At 34.4% G+C, this 24,810-nt stretch overlaps 1 protein-coding gene across 1 annotated transcript; it reads right to left on the bottom strand.

The window, feature by feature from the left end:
• Positions 1-188: 188 nt before the first annotated feature.
• Positions 189-24,260, bottom strand: LOC120333353 (uncharacterized). The gene is made up of 20 exons (XM_039400758.2): positions 24,116-24,260; positions 23,221-23,350; positions 16,641-16,831; positions 14,440-14,580; positions 11,473-11,628; positions 11,282-11,335; positions 10,986-11,187; positions 10,238-10,401; positions 9,667-9,744; positions 7,969-8,160; positions 7,826-7,897; positions 6,408-6,572; positions 5,819-5,890; positions 5,547-5,732; positions 5,169-5,228; positions 4,912-5,097; positions 2,788-2,856; positions 1,669-1,860; positions 1,424-1,495; positions 189-1,347 (listed from the first exon to the last, which is right to left on the bottom strand). Exons 2-20 carry the CDS (start codon positions 23,312-23,314, stop codon positions 850-852), a joined length of 2,844 nt encoding a protein of 947 aa, XP_039256692.2. The 5' UTR covers positions 23,315-23,350; positions 24,116-24,260; the 3' UTR covers positions 189-849.
• Between the last annotated feature and the right edge of the window lie 550 nt (positions 24,261-24,810).

Below are 24,810 nucleotides of genomic sequence, written 5' to 3'. Positions count from 1 at the left end.
CAACCTATATATAATTTATGGGAAATTCTATCGACATTTGTCTATGCCCGTCGTGATTTTTAAGCTGCTCCGGTAACCTGGAAGGCTGTCCTCAACTTGATACTCACTGCTCTAGCATAACGGCAAGGCATGTACGAAATAACTTTAACATTATGTTAGCTAATATATATATATATTTAGAAAGCTTTACCCGTCGTTATAATTCAAATTTAAATCTTGATTATACCTGTATGGAACAACCGTCGCAATTTTACGTGCTTTTACCTTCACCATATAAAATTGTAGTACTAACGCCCAAAACATCTAGCACTGCAAAACATGAAGGGGTTCAATGTAGTTCAATTTTTTGTGGATGTCAATTTTAATCAGTAAGCATGAGAGTACCGAATATTAAATTAATATTGAATTACATGGATATAGTTATGAACGGTACTGCAAGATCATATAATAATATATATATATTGATTTATATCGAGCTTCGTAGCAAATATACAATAATGGTTTCTGTCATATACTGAAATTTCATTCATTGTGATTGAAGATGAATTTTTAAATTATAGATTAAAACAACAAATAATCGGTTTTTACACAATCAATTCTTTAAAAAAGTTACACGCAAGAGGCGTGTCTCAAACATTTTTTTCACGAAACATTAATATTTTCAGGTAGGCCTACAGTTCAGGTATATGTACTACCCCTGCAGAAAAAATATATACAATAATCACTGCGATATACTAAATCTACATTGACAATGCAGGACATAAGCGTTCCAAATTCCAACTAACTAAAACTAATAAATGTTCATTAATGATGAGAGCTTATTGCAATACGTCCTTCATTGTATTCCATCTATTGATGACTGCTTTGAACGTTCTCTAAATTTTTCTTGAGGTCGTGACATTCCTCGGCGAAAAAGCTTTTGTCTTTATTTTCCAAATATTTTTTACCGACCAAAAATGCAATACCGGCGACAGATACTCCGGCCAGAATTCCCAGACCTATCCCAACTGATGACGCTAGTGCCGCAGTAGCAGTGATACTTGTCACTTCTTCTGCCAAAACCGTTCCAGCAACAGCTCCGCCTCCTACTCCAGCTGCACCCACAACTCCGGAAATACCACCCACTACTCTTCTGAGTAAAGATTTATTCGCTTCATTCCAATTCTTGAATTTTCTGTACAACCCGTCTAGGTTGAATTTCATCCGTTCAATTTGTTTCTCCAATCTCAATCGAGTTTCGACATCTGTTTTTTTGGCCTCTTCTTCCCATTTTTTGCATGCTTCAGACACAAGTTCATTGTGGTATTCTTCCAAAACATCTGGTTTGATATAGGCACCAGTCATTTTCTATAATAATGTAATAAACTATAATGAATAAGCAAATAGGTTACTCCTATACAAAACAAAATAGCTTGAAATGAACCTCTTCCATTGCTCTGCAGTAAGCTAATTGTGCCCGAATAGCATCTTCTTCAAAATACAACTCAACTAGTCCCTAGAAAATAACTTGGATTAATTGTTGTAAATTACTAATATTTGTAATATATTTATAAACTAAAGCATTTTCCAACAGCAGATAATGTATAGCCGCCATAAAAACATAAAAAAAATAACAGCATACTTCTAGATATTAATACTCTTATAGGTTTATATAAAATTTCATCTGACCTGATTTTTATTGTTGATTTTGCGAGCAAAATCTATTTCTATTTCAATTTTACTAAAGTATTCATTGCGTGGCCCTTTATTCCAACCGTCCAAAAAAAGTTCGTTCAGTTTTTCGTCATATTGTCTTTGAATGAAAAACTTCTCTTCAAGCAGAATTTCTCCCAGATTGTAAAAATAGGTTCCTTCATACTCCTGAAATGGTTAGGATTCAAAAATTCTCATATCTGCGGATGGATTACTTTGGTCATCCCATTTTCATTTTATGTTACGTCATTATAGACGTCTCGCGGTTAAGTAAAATGTATGATGCGGTCATATATGAATGTTAAATTGCGAAATTTTAGTTTCATATTAATTGGAATTTAAAAACCCTTCGAGAAACTCAAGTCTGTATTACAAATGCAACATGATGGCACCAGAAAACTGCACGTCACAAGTCACAACACCCAGTTGGCGCAATAAGTGCAAAATTTGAAAAAAATATATATAAGTAATAAGTCTCTAGCGCAGGGTGGTCCAAGGTTGTGGGCTCCGCGGGCCACAAATTTGTTTTTGCATTGTTCGCGGGCCACAATAGTGCCAAGAATAGATAAACAGTGCAACACAAAACAAACACTTTTATTGTGCAAACACATAGTTATCAGACATAGCCATCCAAGGCTAATAAAATCCATATTCGATTTTTAGTTTTCTACGATGCCTATATTCCCGACCAAAAAGATAGAAAGCCAGATAATAATTTAGACTGCCAAGCACATCATTTAAGCTTCGCTAGTTGCCTCAGCTAGCTATGGCACTAGTCAATTCAGTGACATTAGTGATGTAACAATATGTCAAAAGATTTTTCTGAATAATTTTATCACGAAACAACACGAAATGGGATTTTTTGATTACTCTCCGAATGTGACGCGGGCCACAGATAATGAAGCGGCGGGCCTGGGTTTGGACCACCCTGTTCTAGCGTCCCCTTGCTTTGACGGCATTTTCGAATTGAATTTGCTAGACTTTCTTAAAAACAACAACACTAATATTGCAAAGCGACCAATGAATACATTTTGTGCCCAATAATCTGATAAAAAAGTAGGAAGATATCATAGATAAACAAAATATATTACACACCTGCAATTCAGCATGCAATGTTTCTAGAAGTGTATGTCCATAAGTTGATAGTTCAGCTTCGGCTACTTCCTTCGAAAATATGGACAATTATTTGGTTAGCTATAGTATTGGGCATATTTAAAAATATTCTACGTTAAGAATTTCATAAATATTTGCTACGATGTTTCGAAAACCCTTACTCCCTTTTTCGAATCTCAATGAGTAAGAAATCAGCTAATAATTTTTTTTTAAAGATTCCGGGATAAAATTAGCTGCAAAGACTAAGTTTGGTCACTTTTTCAAGATATGTTAAAAAATTGAAATGCCGGCGCAGTCTGTTCTGTACAATGACATCTATAGCCCCAAGCATTTAGCTCAGCGGAGCTTACTGTTTTCAAACTGCAATCGAGACTTACAGGAAGGCATGTGAACGAATTGAACTTTAGATTACAATAGCTTTTTTTTTCTATTTAATACGACAGTGATTTTTTTGGACTTAAAGTGGATATACAGATCGTTTTGTTATTTTGTTGTTGTGGTTAGAATTCATTTTCTTGTTATTGTTATGAAAAAATAACTGCTCACCTACTGGAACTATCGCTTTGAAATTTTCAGTGGTTAGAAAACTTTTTCTAGAAGGCTATTACGTTTATTTTATGTTTTTTTAAATTTTCTGTGGGCTCTAAACTAAAGGATACTTTTTATGTGTGCGATTTTAGTTTTGGTCTTAATGTCCATACATTTGAACATCGCTCTCTTGTTCGATTTCATATGGTATTGTTTAAGTGGGTATGTTTTTTCGGTAAGCTATGTCGAGGAATCGAGATTCGAAATCGAGAATCGGAATCGAAAATTTTGGAATCGGATAAGAATCGAATACTTGTAAGTAGTCATACTTAGCATCCTTAATTGCAACTGCAGCCATATGGCTGCAAACTCAATTTCTTCGTGGGCATTCGCAGTTTGCACTTTCAATCCCTCCGGCACCATCTCCTTACATAGTGTCTCAAAATGTTTTATCTTTCATGGAAGCTCTTACTTTAGCAGTTATACCAAAATCGTTTATCCTAATGTCCAAAACGAAATTAGACTTAAATTTGAGTTCTTCTTTTTTAATAGAATTTAAATCTTCGCTGAAAAATGTGATAGTCCCCGCTAGTGTAATAATTTCCGATTCCATATTAAATGTTAGCTTTAGAACAATGTAATAGCTTTCTATAAATATAATAAACATATAGCCTAGGTTAGAAGATATTTCAAACTTCATAGTGCAGTAGTTGAGCCGTCTCTGTAAGTGGCACGGTCCTAAAGTCTTATGCCCTTTTTCAACATAATCATCAATTTGTCAATACTAAATTGATAAGAGCAATGACAATAGCATACATTTTCTGCACTGACACAATTCATCCAAGCCTTTCAAACGCAGAAACATCTCGTAGGACCCTTCAGAGCAGCAAAAAACCATTGTCTTTATCTAATCCTATTTTCGACTGCTGCTGGGGCGGGGGCCTGATTGCTTTGCTTGCTGCCCCAAACTCGCTGGTTTCCATTTTTTTCTTTTCGCTATTTCTCTTCACTCCATTTTCATGTTGCCGGCTTAACTTTGTTTGACTGCTTCCTGGTACTACTAATATTTTGCTTGACTAGGGCTTGGTTTACCTACACTTATGCTTATGGACTTCTTTTAACCTTCCTTGGACTTTTTTTCACACTTTTATTTTCTTGAGTGCTTCGGCCTTGCTTGCTGCTTCGCTGATTTCAACATAAACTTTGTCTTGAGAGCCCTGGTAAAACATGCTACCGGCATAAAGATGAAACGTAAATTGCGCGTGTGATGTAATTTTCTATTCGTTTCTGAAACTACGACGAGGCGACACGACATCTTTCTCCGTATTCTAATGAAATATCTAATAAGCTAATCAATGTAAATTCTAAAATATGGTCAACCAGTTTTGCATGTAGACTGAATGAATACCATTCATTCGCTGGTCCCACACAACCTTTCGTTATGAGTGGTGAACATCAAACGTCAGATACACATGAATGAATGTTTGTACTGGTATTTTTACTTTTCATAAATCATGGAATTAGTTTTTGAAATTATAAATAGAATAGAATATAGAATATCAACGCAAAATATCTCACCTTTAAATACATATTTCTCATCATTGTTATATTGCGTATTTCGTCAACATTGCAATTCCATTTTTTTGTCATGAATTCGCCATATCGTGAAAATTCGAAAGCCTCACTCATAGTTTTTACTGATTCGTTGAATTCGTGAGTTTTTTCTATTATGTAAGAATCTTCAACCACCTTTTCGCGGGTAGCCTGTAACAATATATCAGTTGAATACTGTACAATGTTATGTATTCTTCAAAATCATGTTTCTAAAACATTACCATTTTCATGAATTGGTTGAATGACTGCCATATCTTGTACAATTCCGTGTCATCTGTTTTCTAATAAAACGAAACAGTCAATGTAGTAATTTTGTAGTCAAATAATTGTAAACAAACCTCCACTTAAACTATCCATTTTCTGGATTTTCAGGATACAAATCACAAAAAATGAAAATACCCCAAATACAGAAGCAATTCATTTATTAAGGTAAATCTGAAAACGTCTTCTCATTAGATAACTTTGCATTCTAAGCAGCTGTAAATGTCGACAAAAGCATTCATAGCTCAAGCGTATGAAATTATTAACAGCGCAACATGTAGACCTACTGATAACTGAATTTTATCACGAGTTGGTCATTTTTCATGGCGTCGACTTACTTTTTGATTCATAGTATTGTAGTAAATGATATATGTTTTTATCATTTGTATGAGTTTGTCCCGTTGTCTTTGTGATTGATCAATAGTTGCTTCTGGCAGTTCTGCGTACAATATTTTATCAGATTCTTCGATTGACTGCTCATGGAAAATTTTCAATTCGTTTTCGTTGTGATAGCCGCCTACTTTCTGCGTATATCAATAAGTAGTGATTAGTGATTCAAAACAGATATGCATTTGCTATAAACTCATAATATAAATAAAATCATGAATACCTCCTTAAATATTTCTTCATAATGCTTTGCGGCCTTTATTACTGCATTATTCACTTCAATAGTATGTTGAATCTGCAACAGTTTAGCAAGTTCAGATATCGGCTTTTAGATATAGACTTTCATTTTTGAATCTAGTACAACCACGCAATAAAGAGACATGGGGATTTGGTAAAGAGATCCGCTGGAAGTGATGAGCATCTTCGCGTTCGTAAAAGCTCAAAATGCAAGCTGCGCTTGGTCAAGTATTTTAATATACCGTTAGACCACTGTAAACAATGTTCGCGAACAAATATTTTATCCCATCCGCCCGGCTACTCAAAAAATTGTATATACATATGTTGGTAACTACATCATATTGGAATATTGGTGATATCAACAATTTCAAATATCGCAATTGGTATATCTGTAATTAGTAGAATTTTGAAAGGTTTTATATGCACAAGCAACTTCAAATTATTGAAGGCAATTACACATAATTAGAGCTTTCTATTTTCATATTACTATACTTACATTTTATAATTTCAAGCAAACTCATGAGTACACAAAGTTAAAGTACAATTTGGTTAACTATCGCGGTAATTGAAGCCACCTGTTTAAAGGAACAATCATAGTCCATTCGTTTGAAAAGAAAGTCCAAATCGGCCTTGATTGACTTAAAATCTTCGTTGTCAGGGGTTGGCAAAAAATTTTCTTCCATTTCTTTTTTAACGTCGTGATGCGCAGATCCATCGTCCCGTCCGAGGAGTGCTTTTTGCTTTGGAGAAAAATAAAATAAATTTTTATTATTTACGGGTGGTTCTAATAACAAAACCAATAAATTTCTTGGTTACCCACGTGGAAATGGAGTAAATTGTTTGATTTTACACATCTAAGTTTCGTGAATCTAGGACGTTTTGCACAAAAGTTATGTTCTCCCTAGAATATGATCCAATTGTCCCCTTATCAACATAAACAGACTTGTAACCGTTGGGCAAATTTGTCAATCACCCACTCAGGTTTCTGATGAATCACACTTTCTGTTGTATATGGGCATGACAATAGTGAAAATATATTCACCTGCTGGGTACAACACCTCCAAAAAAGGTTTTACAGAGACTGCTATACCCGATGAATTGCACAGCATGGGTAACCATTGCATAACTGGTCCGTGTTTTTTCAAAAACGAAAATCACGCGGTGAATATGGAACATTATGTGACGGTGCAGAGAAAGCGTTGGACATCATTCGGACGACGTAGGGAAATTCATCGAGTTGATTAGTAGCGGTTCCAAAAGATGGGGCGACGCCCCACGTAACACCTCACGTCCTAGGTTGACTGATAGAGAGCGATTTCAAAAAAGATGATTAACCTGGTTGAGTATTCGACGGACAATGTGTATCATAACATTCCTCAGACCACCGGTGAACTTAAAACTGCAATTGCAGCAGCAAAAATTTCGCATAGAGGAGTACGCGATCGTGTATTGATTTTACGCAACGGATAACTTTTGTGCAAAGCGTTCTAGATTTCCTTAACTTACAAGTAAAGTCCGGCACAAACGAAAGTTGAAACCAAAACAATGTTTAATGAATTTTCTTTATTTTTGTAGATGTTATTAAAAAATTAATTGGTTAAATTTTTTGTGCTCACTCTGTACTATCAGTTCATAGTCTCAATATTTATACTGGTAGCTGATAATGGTATATATAGGAAATTGGTTCAAATAAGCTTGAACAACTAATAGACGAGTACAGAAACGTCTCTTATTAAAATTGTTTTGTATTGTGAAATAAATATAAAAAAAAAATAATTCCGATGAAGACCAACAACACTTGGCCTATTTTAAATTACAATTGGTCGGAATACTGTTGATGTCGTGGGGAGAGTATTAATAACAAGGCCATCGGGGTTACCAACAAATTCCACTGCGTACACATTTACCTAAGCTTTATAGAACATCCAACTTGTATATGAACTATTAGAGACAAATATCTTGAATTTACGCTTGTTAGTAATCTAATATTTACGTTTTCCATTCTGAATAAATATTCTTCCTTGATATTCTGAAATGTTGACTGCGTTTTCTTCTTCTTGTCAAGCTACAATGATATAAAACATTTTTAAAACATTGTCATTTTCAGTTTCCAGAAAAGTGTGACGCTCCACATACTTCTATAAGTTCTTTTTGAAGCAGGTATTGTGTCCTCGCGCCTTTGAGTTGTTCATGAAGAATGTTCTTTGCCTTATTAACTATGTTCTTGTTGCTGCAATCTGCACAGTTTTTTTCGAATTGAAGTAAAGCCCGGTTTCTTGCTTTTGACAATTGCTTTTCTGTCGTTTTCGCATTTACAGATTTGTCACCCTGTTGCAGTTTTATATATCACATATTTCACCACTCAACAAACTAAAGGTGTGTTGATCACTGATTTCCTATATCAGTTGATTATTTCGAGTAATCAGAGTTGTTAATGATGAGGATTGTTTGAAAGTATAATTTTCTATATATTTAATTATAGAAATTTTTTTTCGAGAGTCAAACATGTCCCACAACTCAAATATTAGATATTTGAATATGTCTTAATTTCTGAAAAAAGTCTACTATCAAATAATTGTTTCAAATAAGCACGTTCAATATTTTGTCATCCCTTTCAATTCTCGATTTGAACAATTACTGTGAAGCAACAACGTTAGAAGTTTCCGTTTCAGACACTGGCCTCTGATCAATAACTGCTAAATTCTTTTGTTTACAATGTATGGACCTTCTATATATATATATATCGTCACGCTAATAACCGAATTGCGTAAGTCATTTTTAGCAGTTTTGAAAAAAACGTAAAAAACTTCCTAATGATATTGTTATGCCATTGAGAGTCAATAATTTGCCATGGTTCAATTTTTTGATTGTAGCCGGATTTAAGTTAATTTGTATGACGCAGTTAAGTGACGTCATAATGGCGCACTGTGACATAGGCAAAAATGTGTCTATGACTTGGGGACATACCCAATTTTGCAACTTTACTATATGCACCAGTCCTGAAAACTAAACATTCCAAAAACGAATGTAATTCTCAGTATCTACAATGTCCAATCCCCAAAATAGCTAATCAGTTTCAATTACATTATTATTTATGTTCAAAAATATATATTTCATTAATATAACACGTTCTGCACACCCACCGAAATGAGATTAAGATTAAATAAAAAGAATAAAAAAGCAATGCATCCAATATAAAAGCCAACCAAGGTGAATTGGACTCGGACAGTGAATATCACAAGTGCGCGCCTTCCTATACTGTAGTATAAATTCAAATTAATACGCGCTAAGCTAGAATCCGAGATGCAAAACTCGAAAATGCATCGCCGAGGTTATTTTATCATTGTGACGTCACAATAGTCCAGCGCTAACAATGATAATTCATTATGACGAAACAATTGCACAGATGTGCATTAAATCTTCATTTTTATGGGTTTTGGAATTCCTAAAATAAAATCTGAGTTAACAGACAGGTGCGCAGCATTACAAAAATACCTATTTTTAAAAAAAAACTCAAAATCGCAAAAATGACTTACGCAATTCGGTTATTAGCATGACGATATATAAATCCAACATTATACTATATTCATATGATTATCCAACATAAATCTAATAAACGGGACGAACAAATATTTAAAGCATCTTGAACTCGTAGTGACTTATACTCATAAATTACATTACTTACTGGAAAAATAAAACAGAATGACGATTTTTGGATATCCCCGAATTAGTCTGGCACCATTAAAATGATAGCACAACTAGGTGAGTATTTAACCCGTGACAATACAATTGTTATTATTCACAACAAAAACTTCATCACAATATTTTATTTACCAAAATTTTTGCTTCGTCTTGTTGGTATGACTTCATAGTTTTGAAAATTTCCTCCAAGCAATGATGATCCTGGTATAACTATTGGACATAAATGCGTAAATTGATATCAATGTATTATATATTCTTATCTATAAGTGAAAAATGCAATAATAATACGACTACAAATATATTAAATTATTTACTGACCAAATTGGGGTTAATAAGTAAGTAAATAAAATCTAAAAGCCATTGATGAATACCAAAAACAATGTAGGTTCAATAACTGAACCTCACAGAAAAACCAATGTGAATAACATAATTCTATGACAGAAGATTACTATCGACCTCATATTATGTTCTGATTGCAAGATAAAAAAAAAGTTGATTAGGTGTTAATTTTCACAAGACTGTATTTTATTTGCTAGAGCAAATATTTGCTCTTACTCAAATCGCCTTTATCTGATTGATATTAACTTGACACTTCAAGGTGTTCAAGCTCAAATGACTGCCTGTAACTTTTTCAACAGTGATTCTGTGTTTATGAATAAGTTAATGCTAGTGAACAACTACACATAAAATGAATAAAATTTACTTCGTCAATTCCATTTGGGGTTTCAAACTTTTTGATATTTTCCCAAGATTTGACAATGATATTGATTAACATTTCACCGGACTGAACTTTCGCTACAAGGTTTTGAGGATCCAACAAACAAGCAGCCAATGGAGAAAGATGATCACGGAACTCAATGTCCAAATCTAAAATGAACATCAAATGAAATTAGCTATGCTGTCGCCTTGAATGACCATTTATGAATCCTAAATTCCAGTTTATTTTAGGCCGAGCAAAAACAATGTATAGGCGTATAGCAACCTGAGATGTAACAAGCCGAAAAATACTTTGCGGACTGAGGATACCTAAGTACCTAACTAGGCAATATTGGATTGAAATCTCTCTTCTTTTTTATCGAAAGTTGCAAGAGCGTTACAAAAGTCATACATAAACTCCTCAATCTCCAATGTGACTGTTTTAAACATAAAATTCAAATTCGTTTTCTGATTCAATTAGCAGTGACAAGATGTCCTAAAGATAGCACTATAAAAATGGTGCCATTTGGCTCCGTCCATATTTATGAATAGAACATTCAGTCGGTTGATCGGTTTCAACAAATCTGACAATAGATACAGTTTGACCGATACCCATTTCAAGTCAAGCAAATTTGATAGCTTGATCTAAAATACATCCTTATTGTTGAGATTAAGTATGAACAGAAGTTGATGATACAACTAATATAATACAAATAGAAGTTCTTTAATTCACGAAACAACAGATTGTTACCAACCTCCTAGCTTTCCATCAAACTGTCGGTCATGAAAAACCTGAGTTGTTTTTCCTGGTGCCGGCATCAGATAACATGATATTGCTTTGAAGGTTTTATCGAGTTCATCTCCTTCTAGCACGGTTGCCAGATACTTTTTCGCTTCGGCATCACCGTACTCGAAACTAAAAGGTGCTACCCAGTCTCTCACAAGAAAGAATAATTTCTGTAACAATTAGATAACGTAAAAAAAAAAATAGGTAAAATAAAAGATAGTGATTTGTTATTGTAAGTATCACTCATCTGCCTCATTTACTTGCCTGTGATAGCTTTCCTGCGCTTTTCGTGCAACGCTTCGTATAATTGATGAAGAGCTTAATAATACAATAATAATAAGATGTTACACACAAGCTTAATTGATCTACAGTTTTTATATTGTGCCAACAGGCGCTAGTATATGTTCGACTCGGATAGACTTGTTTGGTTGTAGTCATGAATTTTGTTTACAAACCTTCAAATATTCCAAGTTGTCAGTTTGTATTTTACTCATCAGATTGTAAATCAGAACAGAACTCATCATTAGGCTCATTGTAAAAACTTTCATATCGTCTCCTTTATCGGCCTGGTTACCAAACGTTCCTTGGGAATCACACAACAGAACTGCTATCTGTAAGATAAAAACATCTTCACCCAGTTAAACCTCCAATACTATCAGCATTTCACAATGTCAGTGTGGACGAGTCTGTAAACTGACTAGAGGCCCTGTGTAAGGAAAATATTGTTCACTGCAAGTAGGGAATATGTGGTTACCTCAGTTGAAGTTGAAAATGAGTTCATCTGCTGTTGTGCATTAATGGTGATAAAATGCATTTTGACGGGTAGGTTCTCTGCATGTTGAACGGACTGTGTTTCTGTTGGTTGTAATATTAGGGTGCAGAAAAGCATAAAACTTTTCTGATCGAAGCATGAAAGATTTTAAATGTTTGTTGATTGCAATAACAAACCTGGGTAATAGATTGCAGGATTAATTCCCACTGTCTTCAGAAATATACAATCCCGATATTTGACTGCAAGCGGGGTAGGCTTTATCGTAGGGCTCAAGCCAACGCCTTTTCAAAAAGCCTCCTTGTAATAAGTAGCCTGCTCCTCAAGATCGAAATATTTGTTGTGTTCATACAGCTGCATTTCAATTAGTTTTTCAGTAGTAGCTGTGATAATAGCTCATTTGGGATAATTCAGATGGTTTGAGAACCCTGCCTCGGATGTTTTAAATTGAAAGTGCCATTTAGCCTCGGCCGAAAACTAGGACTATTATTTTTTGTTCTCCTGTTAATTTCAATATATATATAGTGTTATTTCAACCACCGTTCTGCTTTTGATCACTAATATGTCGTCGTAGTGATAGTGATAATAGTTTTTGGTAAATTACAATAACTTCCAATGTGGTTACAAAGTACAAAGCCGCTCTATTACGTATTCAATGGTCACTTTTTAAAGCCATTTCGTATATCTCCATCTACAGTAAATAACATTGGCTTACCTATTTCAAGATAGTCAAATACCGAAATCTTAATCATTCCAAAAGTATATATGTAATTTTTCGGGTGTCCCGAAAATGTCGTGTCACTCTTTTTAAGTATCTTACTTGTACTACGTGTCCCTTGTACCCCACTTGTCTCAAATGTCTCACGCGTCCGACGTATCCCAGTTCTCCCGCTTGTCTCACGTGTCCTACTCCTACGTGCCCTATTGTCCCACGTGTCCGACGTATCTCACGTGTTTCACTTGTCCTACGTGCCCATTATTTGTCTAACTAGATAGTTTTATTAGAAAATAGTTTTGATAGATAGTATGCACTTGGGGAAAACTTCACTTAAAGAATGATCAGATAGAGCAATTCAGAAGAGAATCAGAAGAGCAATCAGAAGAGCAACCAAGGTTGTGATAGTTGGTGTATAGATAAACTATACCCGATTAAACAAAACATTTTAATTACCATATATGGCAGCTATTTTTCAATTAAAATTATCGGATTGTTGGTGTCGCAGTACGTGATGATATGGACAAGGTGCTTTTGGCAATTATACACTTAATGTAATTTAAACGACGAAGACTTTGCATAGGTATGAGTATATTGTCGATTGAACCAGACGTTTAACATAACTTGGATTAGGACATCAACAAGTAGTCTATAAAATGTAGTGTTTTGTAATCGTAAAACACTATGCCGTCCGAGTTTCAACAAAGGCAGTGTCATTAGTATTTTAGATTGTATGTGACGAGAGCAAGTTGAGTTGTTTCACGTGTTACACACTTGTATTGCTTGTCTCATGTATTTATTTCCCACTTGTATTACTCGTACCACTTTGCAATGATAGTTGTAGTACACCTTCACTACTTGTATATATCGTTGCATTCGTACTGCATGTAATCATTTTCTCTTTGTGCGCGTCCCATTTGCACCGTTTGTACCACATCTACCATTACTCTCGTTTACTATTTTTACCTTAACACATTCGACATGTACTTAGGCAAAATATCGGGAATAAATTCCCCCTGTGAATGAGACATAAGTGAAGGAAGCACTTTTTGAATGAAATGTATGTAGTTGAACAAGACATTAAATTACCAAATATACTTACCTATAACTACAATTTTATAGATTACTCAGATCAAATATCGTGATTCCAAGCGCCTGTACACAACAAAACGTCTGCAGAAACTACCTTAATTTATTCAATAAAAGCGTTGAGGCGCAATTTTCATGCGTACTAGGTTGCAAAGCAATTTACGGTGCCATTGATTCAAGTATCTTGAACCGTTAGCATTGATTCTAATGACACGTCATGTATGCATATGCATCACAAATATAAAATGTTTGTTCGTCTACTTTACATCAAGTTGTGTAAGGGACTGATACCTACGGCAGTGGGTTTATTCACTTGGCTAACACAGACAGTCGTAGTAGAACTAAAATAGGAAAATCGAAATAAAATGAACCTAAACTGGTACACACATTACGGGAGTACCCTTTAGCTTAATCAGGTATAGTTCACCTATATTCCAAATTTACAATATTGGGACAAGTAGCACACGTGGAGAAAGTGGGACACGTAGAACGAGTGGGATAAGTAGGACAAGGGGGACACGTAGATCAGGTAGTACAAGTTTGATACACGGGACACGATATTTTCGAGACACCGTAAAATTTTCGAGCATCTTTGAGCTCGATTATTGCAAAAGATTGAATATTCGTTCGTTATTATAATATAATTGTAATGTATTATGAAAACTTAGCATGTTTAAATACTTTAATAATTGCCTATTTTTTTTATCCCAAAATTAATATTGCTCGACACTCTAAACTTTAATCCATTGAATATAACATACAAAGCAAGTACAGAACAAACACAGTTTGCAATATGACTATCTAAAAAGACCTTGAAAATAAATATTTTTAAACTAAATATAAGATTACCTCCCGTCCGCCTTCTCTCCTCACAATAATAGGTTGACTCCAAACCGAAATTCCAGTGGTAACTTTTTCGACACCGCCGCGCCAATGAAAACCATCATTGAGAGGAGTATCTTTAGATCCCATCCAGTCGGCATTTGTATACTACAAAATAAAAAGTTCCCAGACATGTGATATTTTGAACTTGAATCGAGAATTTTGAAAGTTGAATTACAATTCCAGATTGAGCCAATATATCAACTTAGTTCATAAGCTCCATGTGTAAATCATCCGATTTTTAAGCGTGATTATAATATAGTCGTTTTCGAGAAATTATTATTCTTGATAAATTTTTGTTGTTTTGAAATCGGATTCTGGAAGTTAGGTAGAATATGTCATTGCAAACTAGGTGATTGAAACGAAAATACGTCATGATAAACACGCGACAACAATTCACCGTAGTGAGAGATAAATCGTTTTGTTAATATTTTGTTGCTGTTGTTATTCTCCTTCTTTCTATTCTTGTTGCTGGGAAAAAATCACCTATTTTTCGACTACTGGAACAATTTCATTGGAATTTTCAATGACTGGGGATTGTTCCATGGTATTCGTTTTTGAGTTTTGTGTATGACTTCATCAAAATTGAAATGCTATAGATCAGGGCTTCCCAAACTAGGGGCCGCGAAACGAATTTTAGGGGCCGCAAAGAGAACACCAATTTTACACAAAGTACCATATCTATTGTACTTTTTCAGCAGACTTTTGATTCGAAATACAATTAATAAAAATAGTGTTACACAAAAATTTCACGATTCCGAGTGAATAAATCATCATAATACCGTGTTTCCCCAAAAATAAGACACTGTCTTCATTTTTCTTTCGAAAATAACACTAGGGCTTATTTTTGGGATAAAGAATAACGAGATATTTTATTATACAAAATATGAATATCGATTTCCATTTACTTATAAATAGCACGTTTTTTCAAAATAACGGCTACATATAGATTAGACTGGGACTCAGTGGTTCCCGAACTTCATTGTATTTTGACGCCCTTGAAAAATAGGCACAAGTTGCGACTCCCCGTGAAAATAGTATTGATACCTTTTAAAAAAAAACTTTTTTGCAATGAGTTTCATATAAACGAACAAACGAATCTTAACGACAGTCAGTGGAATCTGCCCCATATAAATACGAAATCGCAAAGCAGATGGGAGTGCGCAACGCTTTTTAAATCAAGGAAAAATATTCTTTATCCACAGAAAACCGAATTTTCATAATTAAACTTTGTTATTATAGCTCCATTACAGATAAGACCGATTTTATTTTTCTCTTTTTCAGTAAAAGTATAAGATATGGGTTGTTTGAAAGGTTCACGAATCACGAAATTTTCCGACGCCTTAGCAAAATTGAAACGACGGCACGGGATTGAGTCGAAAAAAAAAGTTGCGTTGTTGACTAAGTCTTTTTTAAAGGCGAGCGCTTATATTAAAATCCTTTTTAAAATTCAGGCTTGGTCTTATTTTCGAGGAAACACGGTAGAATCATCGCGCTTGCATAACAATGCATATTCTGATCGTAAGACCCGATTTGCGGGTGCTTGCATAACAATGACGGCTATAATCGTTAACCTCTTGAACCCTGCTGGCCGGTTTACCGGCCAGTTTATCGCGTGAAAATCAATCAACTTTATTCCCTCATATCTCAAGAACCACATTAGATATTTAAGTAAGTCTTATACTGTATGAAAGCTGGTCATTAGAACCATCTACACTTTAAATATTGCTGCTATATTTTCCAATTATCTGAGGGTAATTGGCAAAAAATGAGTGTGTAAAATTATTTGATAAAAACAAAAATTAAATATCAAAAATTGACTATTTCCTGCCTGAATAACCTAATATACAATCGACAATATATCTAGAGAATTTGAATAGCTTTTTGAAGACGTATCCAAAACGATTTCACGACGAGCCATTCAAATTTCATGGCCAAATATGTTTGATTTTCTGTAGATTTAACAGCGACGCTGCGTCAAAATGACGTTCTCATTGAAGCGAGGCTACGTCTCGTCACGCACAACTTTACGTATATTACGGAAATGCAACAAAGCGTGACGACATCCGCAATAACGTTACGTCGAGACCGGACTAGAATTTACACTCATCGTGAAATGAAATTAGATATTTGTAACATACAAAAACAACAGCATAAATCAAACACACCCCTTTGTTTCGAAGATATCTCAGAAAAAAATTCATCATGAATGACTTTCCTGTTCTGAATGGGCCTGCAATTGTAATGATGGAAACAGGTCTATTCCCAATGCTTGGGTGCCGCAGCATTCCAACCAAAGCATTTTGATCCAGCACTAACTTGTTGTCCTCATCTTGTTTCAAAATCTGAACAACCTCGCCTAAGAATGGCAAAACAATGTCATAAAAACTCAATAATGATGTACTGTAACAAATTAACCAATAATTTGGATAATGGAAGTCAAATTCTATATAATAATTGACGTAATCGAAATATTGAAGAGATCTTTCTAGTCTTTCTCGTGTATGAGAAAATGGATATTTTCCCATGTCGGGTGACCCATAAACAACCGAAATATTGAAGAGATCTTTCTAGTCTTTCTCGTGTATGAGAAAATGGATATTTTCCCATGTCGGGTGACCCATAAACAACCGAAATATTGAAGAGATCTTTCTAGATCATTCGAAATATTGAGTCTAGATCTTTCTCGTGTATGAGAAAATGGATATTTCCCATGTCAGGTAACCTATAAACAAGTGTAATTATTGTAAGAAGGGTACCGAACATTCTAGATATGAGCAAAAATTGCTCCGTGGGAAACGAGATTTTTGGATAATAAAGAAAGGTACCGTTTTTGGCGAGCGAGATGAAAAAGATGTTACCGTTTAAATAGACATTTTGATCGTGGTTTGCCGGGCTTTTCTTTTCAATTCGTTCGATACAACAATGCTAATTCATCACCGACTTGGTTTTCACGATTGAATGACCGTGTTTTACATGAATAATCAGTGTAAGAACGGTCTCGAATAATCGAGAAAATTGTGTATCCCTTTAAATGCGATCTCAAACATTTCAAGCGATCGTCATCCTTATCGTCAAATATCAATAATTCTGATGATCGCTACGCTACTGTTATGAATAATAACTTGAAATTATTCATCACCAGAAGTCGTCTCACTGATGACGCCGAATATCGAGATTATTATGGATTAGGCTTGCACGTAATTGACAAAAATCAATTCCGTAATTACGGCAAAATCAATTACGTAATGACCCCGTAATTGCGATATTTTTCTACGCATTTAAACCTATCGTAACAACCCATTGAATCCACTTTTTTTCCGTATGGGACATTGAAGTTGGGTTTTTCTATTCTTGGCAGTACTACACGCCGGCGGCAGATGTTAAAGACAACTATCAAGGAGTGAATTCAAATTAATTTTATTCTGATTTTTATCTTTTGTGTTAGCTTTGGTTTTTCTTTATCACCTTCGCAAATTAACCGTCCCATTTTTATGCGATCAATTTTATTTTATCATTACCGACACTGGTATACGGATATTTATGGAAACGATAGTTTTTTAAAACCACCTTAGAAAATTACGGGTTTCTAATTTATTAACCAACGACGAGCGTATTCTCTCATTTGATTATACTTGCGATTTCCTCGCGACGAAGACTTGTTTTTGCAGCGTTTTCTGCATTATCCGACATTAATGCCATTTTTATAATAATAATTATTGATGTCGACTTATTGACGATATTCCGATTACCATGCTTCATTTTACATTCAATCATTTCGCGGACTGAATGTTTATAACATTATTTGCGATAAATTTAGATCAAATATTATTTATTTGCGTATAATTTAAATACCGAACTTATATGACATGCCTTCTCCGAAAAAACAAAGTTTTATCGCAAAACAATGCATTTTGTGACATTTATTTTACACTCACAACATTTATTTGCTAACTCAAGTCGACGATCCTATCGGCCAACATTGACAAAAGTTTGGTCGAGTGCCGGTGGTATTCAAGTCGACGATAAATCAAAATAAGCTGCCGCATTTGGTAAGACAGTTAATCATATATGGCCGAAATATTGAGAGGAATTGTGAAAAACATCATGAGCAAGGCCAAGTCCGGACTGATATATAAGATAAAACCGTTAACAGAACATCAAGATTTTGTAATAGAAAATGGATCTCGCACAGAATAAACACACAGGCTCATATTTGATTATATATGATAGCAGTTAAATTTTCAACGGTCCGCGAGGAATCCGTCGTTTTGGTTCATTACGCAATCTCTCTTTTGTCGTCAAATTGCTATTTGATAAGCGCACATTAATTATCACGGCGAGGTATTGGCGCGAGTGATCAATCGCTCTTTTTGCTTATTTGGTTCCAATTCGTCGCGAAAGCTCTTCGTTAAATTTCACAAGATCGTCGTGTTGAAAGGTTATGGATATTTTCCTGTTTATACCCCAAGTCTGAAATGAAACAGCCAAAAACAATATGATATTCCATGTTCATATATCAAGTGTTGATATTAACAATAAAGAATGGTTAAGCATTGCTAATCCACACTTGGCGGGGAATTCCCACTATTCAAACGCGTGAATATAAAATAGAAACGGAACATATATACCATAAGTAACGGAAAACTGGAACAAGTAAATAATAAATAAAAGTAAAATGGATACAAATGTTTGATAGGCCATGTTTGATAGATTGATCTCCTGCGTTCATTAGTCATTTCACCCGAAGAAGTTGAAACCGGGCGTGTTAGCGTCTATCGGTCTTAACACAATTCTATCCCTTATCTATGGTTTAGTTGCGGGAGAAGTTAAAACCAGGTGTGTTGACGTCAAACGACCCTACTCAGTTCTTCCCCCATTAACTAACTAATAATTTACATTGGCCACGCCAGATAAGTTGATAATAGGTTAGTAAATGGCAACGCGGCATGCCTTCCTTCACCTACGTAACAAGAGAGAGAAAAACGGCTGCGAATACCGGAACTCTAACTTCTTCTACTCGTTGAGCTTTCATTTTTCGCAATCGACGAAATTGACTGCTTTGAAGAAAGCTCGTTTCAATGCAATAATTACGACTTTACGTAATTCGTAACTTCCCTTCCGTAACTCCAAATAATTACGTAATTCCGTAAATCCGTAAATTACGTGCAAGCCTATTATGGATTATACTTAACAACCGTAAGCAAGTCTTTATATCTTATTACTTAGTATTGTTTTGTACGTTTTTTAATTTTGTCTTACTGTCATACTTATTGTAATTATGTACCTGTTATTGTTTTGGTGGTTTAATTTTGTTATGGTAATTTTGTAACTGGTATTGCTTAGTGGGGTTTGGTCTATATTGGATAGATATTACGTAAGTTAAATTAGGGGTGAATCATTATAAATTACCACATATTACCCCACAAATGTCAAAAGGTCGATTTGTTGACGAAAACGACCCACAATTCGGACTTCAAGATTTGGATATTTCTGAAACTAATTCAGTTAAATACGAAATAATTAATAAAGTGCATTGGCAAAGTTTTTTCAATTTTCAATTTTGATGAATTAATGGTAGAAGAATTTGAATGTTTAAACTTTAAATGACTTTCGAGAGATTTATAATAACTGAAAGCTTGGCGGGAATTAACAAACCCCTTTTTGATTGGATAGATTTCGTTATTACTAAAATGCCCTTGAAAGTAAATTCAGTGATTGAATGAGCTCCACGCTCGACTTAACAAAAATTAGACGAAATACGTTATATTCTCCGAAAAAGCCCGAAGCTGGCATAACAAAACAAACAAAAAAATGCGCTACTTCAACCCGACATGGGGCAAATATAGACCAACTAGGTTGCAAAATTGCATCAATGCGCTATTTCAGCTCGACATGGGGCAAATATAGACCAACTAGGTCGCAAAATTGCAACAATGCGCTATTTCAACCCGACATGGGTAAATACAGACCAACTAGGTCAAAAATTGTAACAATGCGCCCAGAGGCACCCAGGAGGATGACCAAATGGGGTCTAAAGGATCTTTTTCAGATGAAAAAGTCAAGCTGGTAACGCGCAAACATTGACACGTAACAGAGAAAGAAGCTCAGTCGAGCAGCCAACTAGGCTTATGATTTGATCTAAACACCAAGAAAATATTGAAGTGCCCAATTTCCACCAAATGGAGTGGCAATTTTTCGTCAATTCAACGTCTATTTTTCGCCAGTTTTTCGATTTATTTTCTCGTTGGTTTACCGTGTCATACGTAATCAAGAAAATATTGCAGTACTAATTTCCCACCATTTTATTGTTTCATTCCCGCCTTTTTTGTTCGTCCGATTTTCAGTGTCTTATATATTTTTGCCGTAGTTTTCTCGCAATTTTCAGTGTCTTATACATATATTCGCCTAATTTTTAATGTTTTATTTCTTGCCCATTTTATTGCAGTGGCCACTTCCCCACCACCTTATTGTCTCCATTTTTTGCCTATTTGTTGTTCAAAATACAGTCCGGCTGGAAAAACAAATTTTTCTCACAATCCCTCTAATTGCAATCACTAAAATATAAAAGGGCTACAAACAGTCATTATATAGATATATTGAAAAATTCGTATTGAAGATTGTTAATTATTTTTTTATAAATTTCAGTAATGCCTAAATGGATATAATCTTAAAATTCACAAGTGCTCACAATTTTGAAAGTCGTGTAGGTGAGAAGAAGGTATAATAATACCATTACTGTTTCACTGAATTGCACAATTCAAATGCCTTTCACAATACAAATGTCTCATCCTTATAATTTGAAAAGACCCCAAGTCAGAATCATAATAAATGGGGCTACAATGAGTTCTTAAGTTGTATGTTTTTAATTCTTGCATGTATAATTAGTGCTCAAAATTTCATGTTTTTCTTCTTGTATATAAATCTTTCAATTGCCATTTTAAATATCCAAAATTAAGGAATTTGTCTTGTCGTTTCTGAGTCTTGTGTCTTATTGATTAATTACACTCGACCATTTTTTCTTGCTCTTCGTAGTGGATGTTTTGCTCTTCATCCGACAGTTTTCAAACAAATTACTTTGACATTTCAAATTGCCATCTTCAAAAGTTACGAGATTTGATTACTGTCATGATAATTTCGATTTCATTCTTATATTTCTACAATTATCGGTTAATTTTTAATATGTGTTTTTAAAATATTTCACTTGTGGTGCCAGGAATGTGTAACAAATTAACCAATAATTTGGATAATGGAAGTCAAATTCTATATAATAATTGACGTAATCGAAATATTGAAGAGATCTTTCTAGTCTTTCTCGTGTATGAGAAAATGGATATTTTCCCATGTCGGGTGACCCATAAACAACCGAAATATTGAAGAGATCTTTCTAGTCTTTCTCGTGTATGAGAAAATGGATATTTTCCCATGTCGGGTGACCCATAAACAACCGAAATATTGAAGAGATCTTTCTAGTCTTTCTCGTGTATGAGAAAATGGATATTTTCCCATGTCGGGTGACCCATAAACAACCGAAATATTGAAGAGATCTTTCTAGATCATTCGAAATATTGAGTCTAGATCTTTCTCGTGTATGAGAAAATGGATATTTCCCATGTCAGGTAACCTATAAACAAGTGTAATTATTGTAAGAAGGGTACCGAACATTCTAGATATGAGCAAAAATTGCTCCGTGGGAAACGAGATTTTTGGATAATAAAGAAAGGTACCGTTTTTGGCGAGCGAGATGAAAAAGATGTTACCGTTTAAATAGACATTTTGATCGTGGTTTGCCGGGCTTTTCTTTTCAATTCGTTCGATACAACAATGCTAATTCATCACCGACTTGGTTTTCACGATTGACTTGACACGGCTTTTCTATTTCAATTCGTTCGATACAACAATGCTAATTCATCACCGACTTGGTTTTCACGATTGTGAGTGTGTTTTATTGTAAGTAAATTTATTGTGATATATTATCCGTGGAAACAAAAATCTTTACAGGCAAATTGGTCAGATCCTTACTGTTATATAAAATTAACAGATATCTCAATTTGAACACGTAACCTATTATATATTCTGTTTTTGGAGTCAGATACTTGTCTATTTCGCTTAATAAGAAAGCAAAGACAGTCAGAAGTTACAGTACGAAATGAGCGTGTTCCTTAATAAAAACTATTATTTTTGAATATAATATTTTTAAATTAAATATCAGAATAAATGTTCAGCTACATGCGTTGATCTTCACTTAATAAGAAAATACCTTCACTGGCCAATTCATGAACCACAATCATTTATTAAGGATATATTCATATTGAAAAAACAGATTTGTTGCAAATTATATTTTTTATTTAGCCTTTCAAGGATATGCTTGTTTCATTTATACTATACTCTTATCACACTTTTGGAAGACCGAACAATCATTGACATTGAATATGCTACATCCTATTCTCCTGTGACCCGCTTTTGTTTAAACCTGTCTTTTTAGTGAAATGTGACAGTTTTTTTATCAATACCATACACTCACTGCAGTAATTTTTGCATGCTAATAAAATTATAGTTGGATCCTGATTCTTATCATATTCGCCCCGTCGGATTTTTACAGTTTTATCAACGAAGTGCTCATGATTCAACCAGATTGCTGCTAGATAGTTGTATGATTATTTATACAAAGTGTACAGAAAGTTATGAAAATAAATAAATTGATGGTGCCATAGCTAATATATAAAATGTTTACAAAAATCAACAAACCGTTCGGGTCAGGATTGAAGTCATGAAAGTACTCTGTGCCTGTAACTTCTGAGTCATCATTGAACATTTCTGTTTGAGTATTAGTATTCCCCATATTTATCCGTTTGCCATCAACGTAGTTTGGCTATACCTTAAAACAATAAAGTGTATTAAAGTGTTGCTCAATAGTAAAAACCTGCTGATGGCAGTCACGCTTAGTTTTCTCACTTTGAAGTAATTACTGGGAAATAAATTCAAGGAATAAAATGGCAGACTCGCATCAGTTGCGCAAAATTGTAAGAATTTTGGAATGAATCAGTAAGATTTTTCAGCAATTGCAGCCTTGAGTTCACCTATTGTTTGAGGATTGTTCTGATATACACGTTGCCATTCGAATACCCCTAAAAATAGAAATCTAGGGCTTTCTCTAATGGCAAGGAAGTAATTTGGAATCTATTCTGTAGAAAACATAACTTTTGTACATAGCGTTCTCGATAGCTACAACTTATAGATACAAGCAAACGCAAACAAAAATTCAAGTCTAAGCAAAAGGAAATAACTGATTCAATTTTCATAAAAGTTATTACGGAAGTTATGTGGGACGTTTTTTGAGTCACGTACTATATGACGTCTGATATTTTGCAATGTCAGTAGCGCTCTGGCAAACATCACTACTTCCGTGTATTTATTTGTGGCATGCAAGCACAAAATAAAATATATTTATTATAAAATATAAATTGTTCGTTAACTAGTAAATCTTTTTATGTTAATAAAGTCAGACGTTCCTTCATACCAATATATTTTTAAAATTTCATACGATATGGAAATAAGATGAAGTTGGCTTCGAACGTCAGAACAAATGCCATTTCAGCCTAAAATCATTAGGTTTATGTCACACTGGATATACCTGTCTTACCTGTGTCAAAAAAGTCTGAACAAATCGTGAAGATATTCTGCCAGATAATATGACGAGGTTAATACTGTACTTGGCTTAATCTGTATTATAAATTGAAATATACAATCGAAGAGGCCTCGACTTGGAAATATGCCTCACTTGGATTGGATAAATAATGAGAACGATTTCCATCCGAAAGTCTATTATTATACGCTATTTTTACTCAGGTTGTTTATTAATATTTTTTTTATATTTCATCCAAAATCGATAGACTTCTGGTCCGACATATGATGAACGCACATGCAAACTCTGGAGCAGATTCCATCTTGCTTTCGTGAGATATCGCGTGCATCTAACAGACATACTGACAACCAAATACCTATCAACATACTTACCGATTAAAATCGATAAGTAATAATAGCACAATGAATGCGCTTTTCGTAGCAACGAATGTTCGTCAACTTCAACCTAAGTACAAGTTATTGTCTCAAAAGTTAGTCAATTAATATGTGCGTCTCATCTACGAGCCTAGTAATTTATATACTTGATAAAATAAGCCACTTTTTGTTCAATATTTTTATTGTATTCGGAATGTTTTTTTCAAATGTTTTTGTTAAGGATTTAAAGTTAATCAAGAATTATATTATTCCGTTTTATATATTCTACCATATACATCTCACCCCAGTTACATCTGAAGACCAACAAAGTCATTTTAC

The sequence above is a fragment of the Styela clava genome, chromosome 13, assembly GCF_964204865.1.
Source record: "Styela clava chromosome 13, kaStyClav1.hap1.2, whole genome shotgun sequence".
Classification (NCBI taxonomy): Eukaryota; Metazoa; Chordata; class Ascidiacea; order Stolidobranchia; family Styelidae; genus Styela; species Styela clava.
The sequence above is the reverse complement of the archived record's forward strand: the minus strand, read 5'-3'. Positions and strand labels throughout refer to the sequence as shown.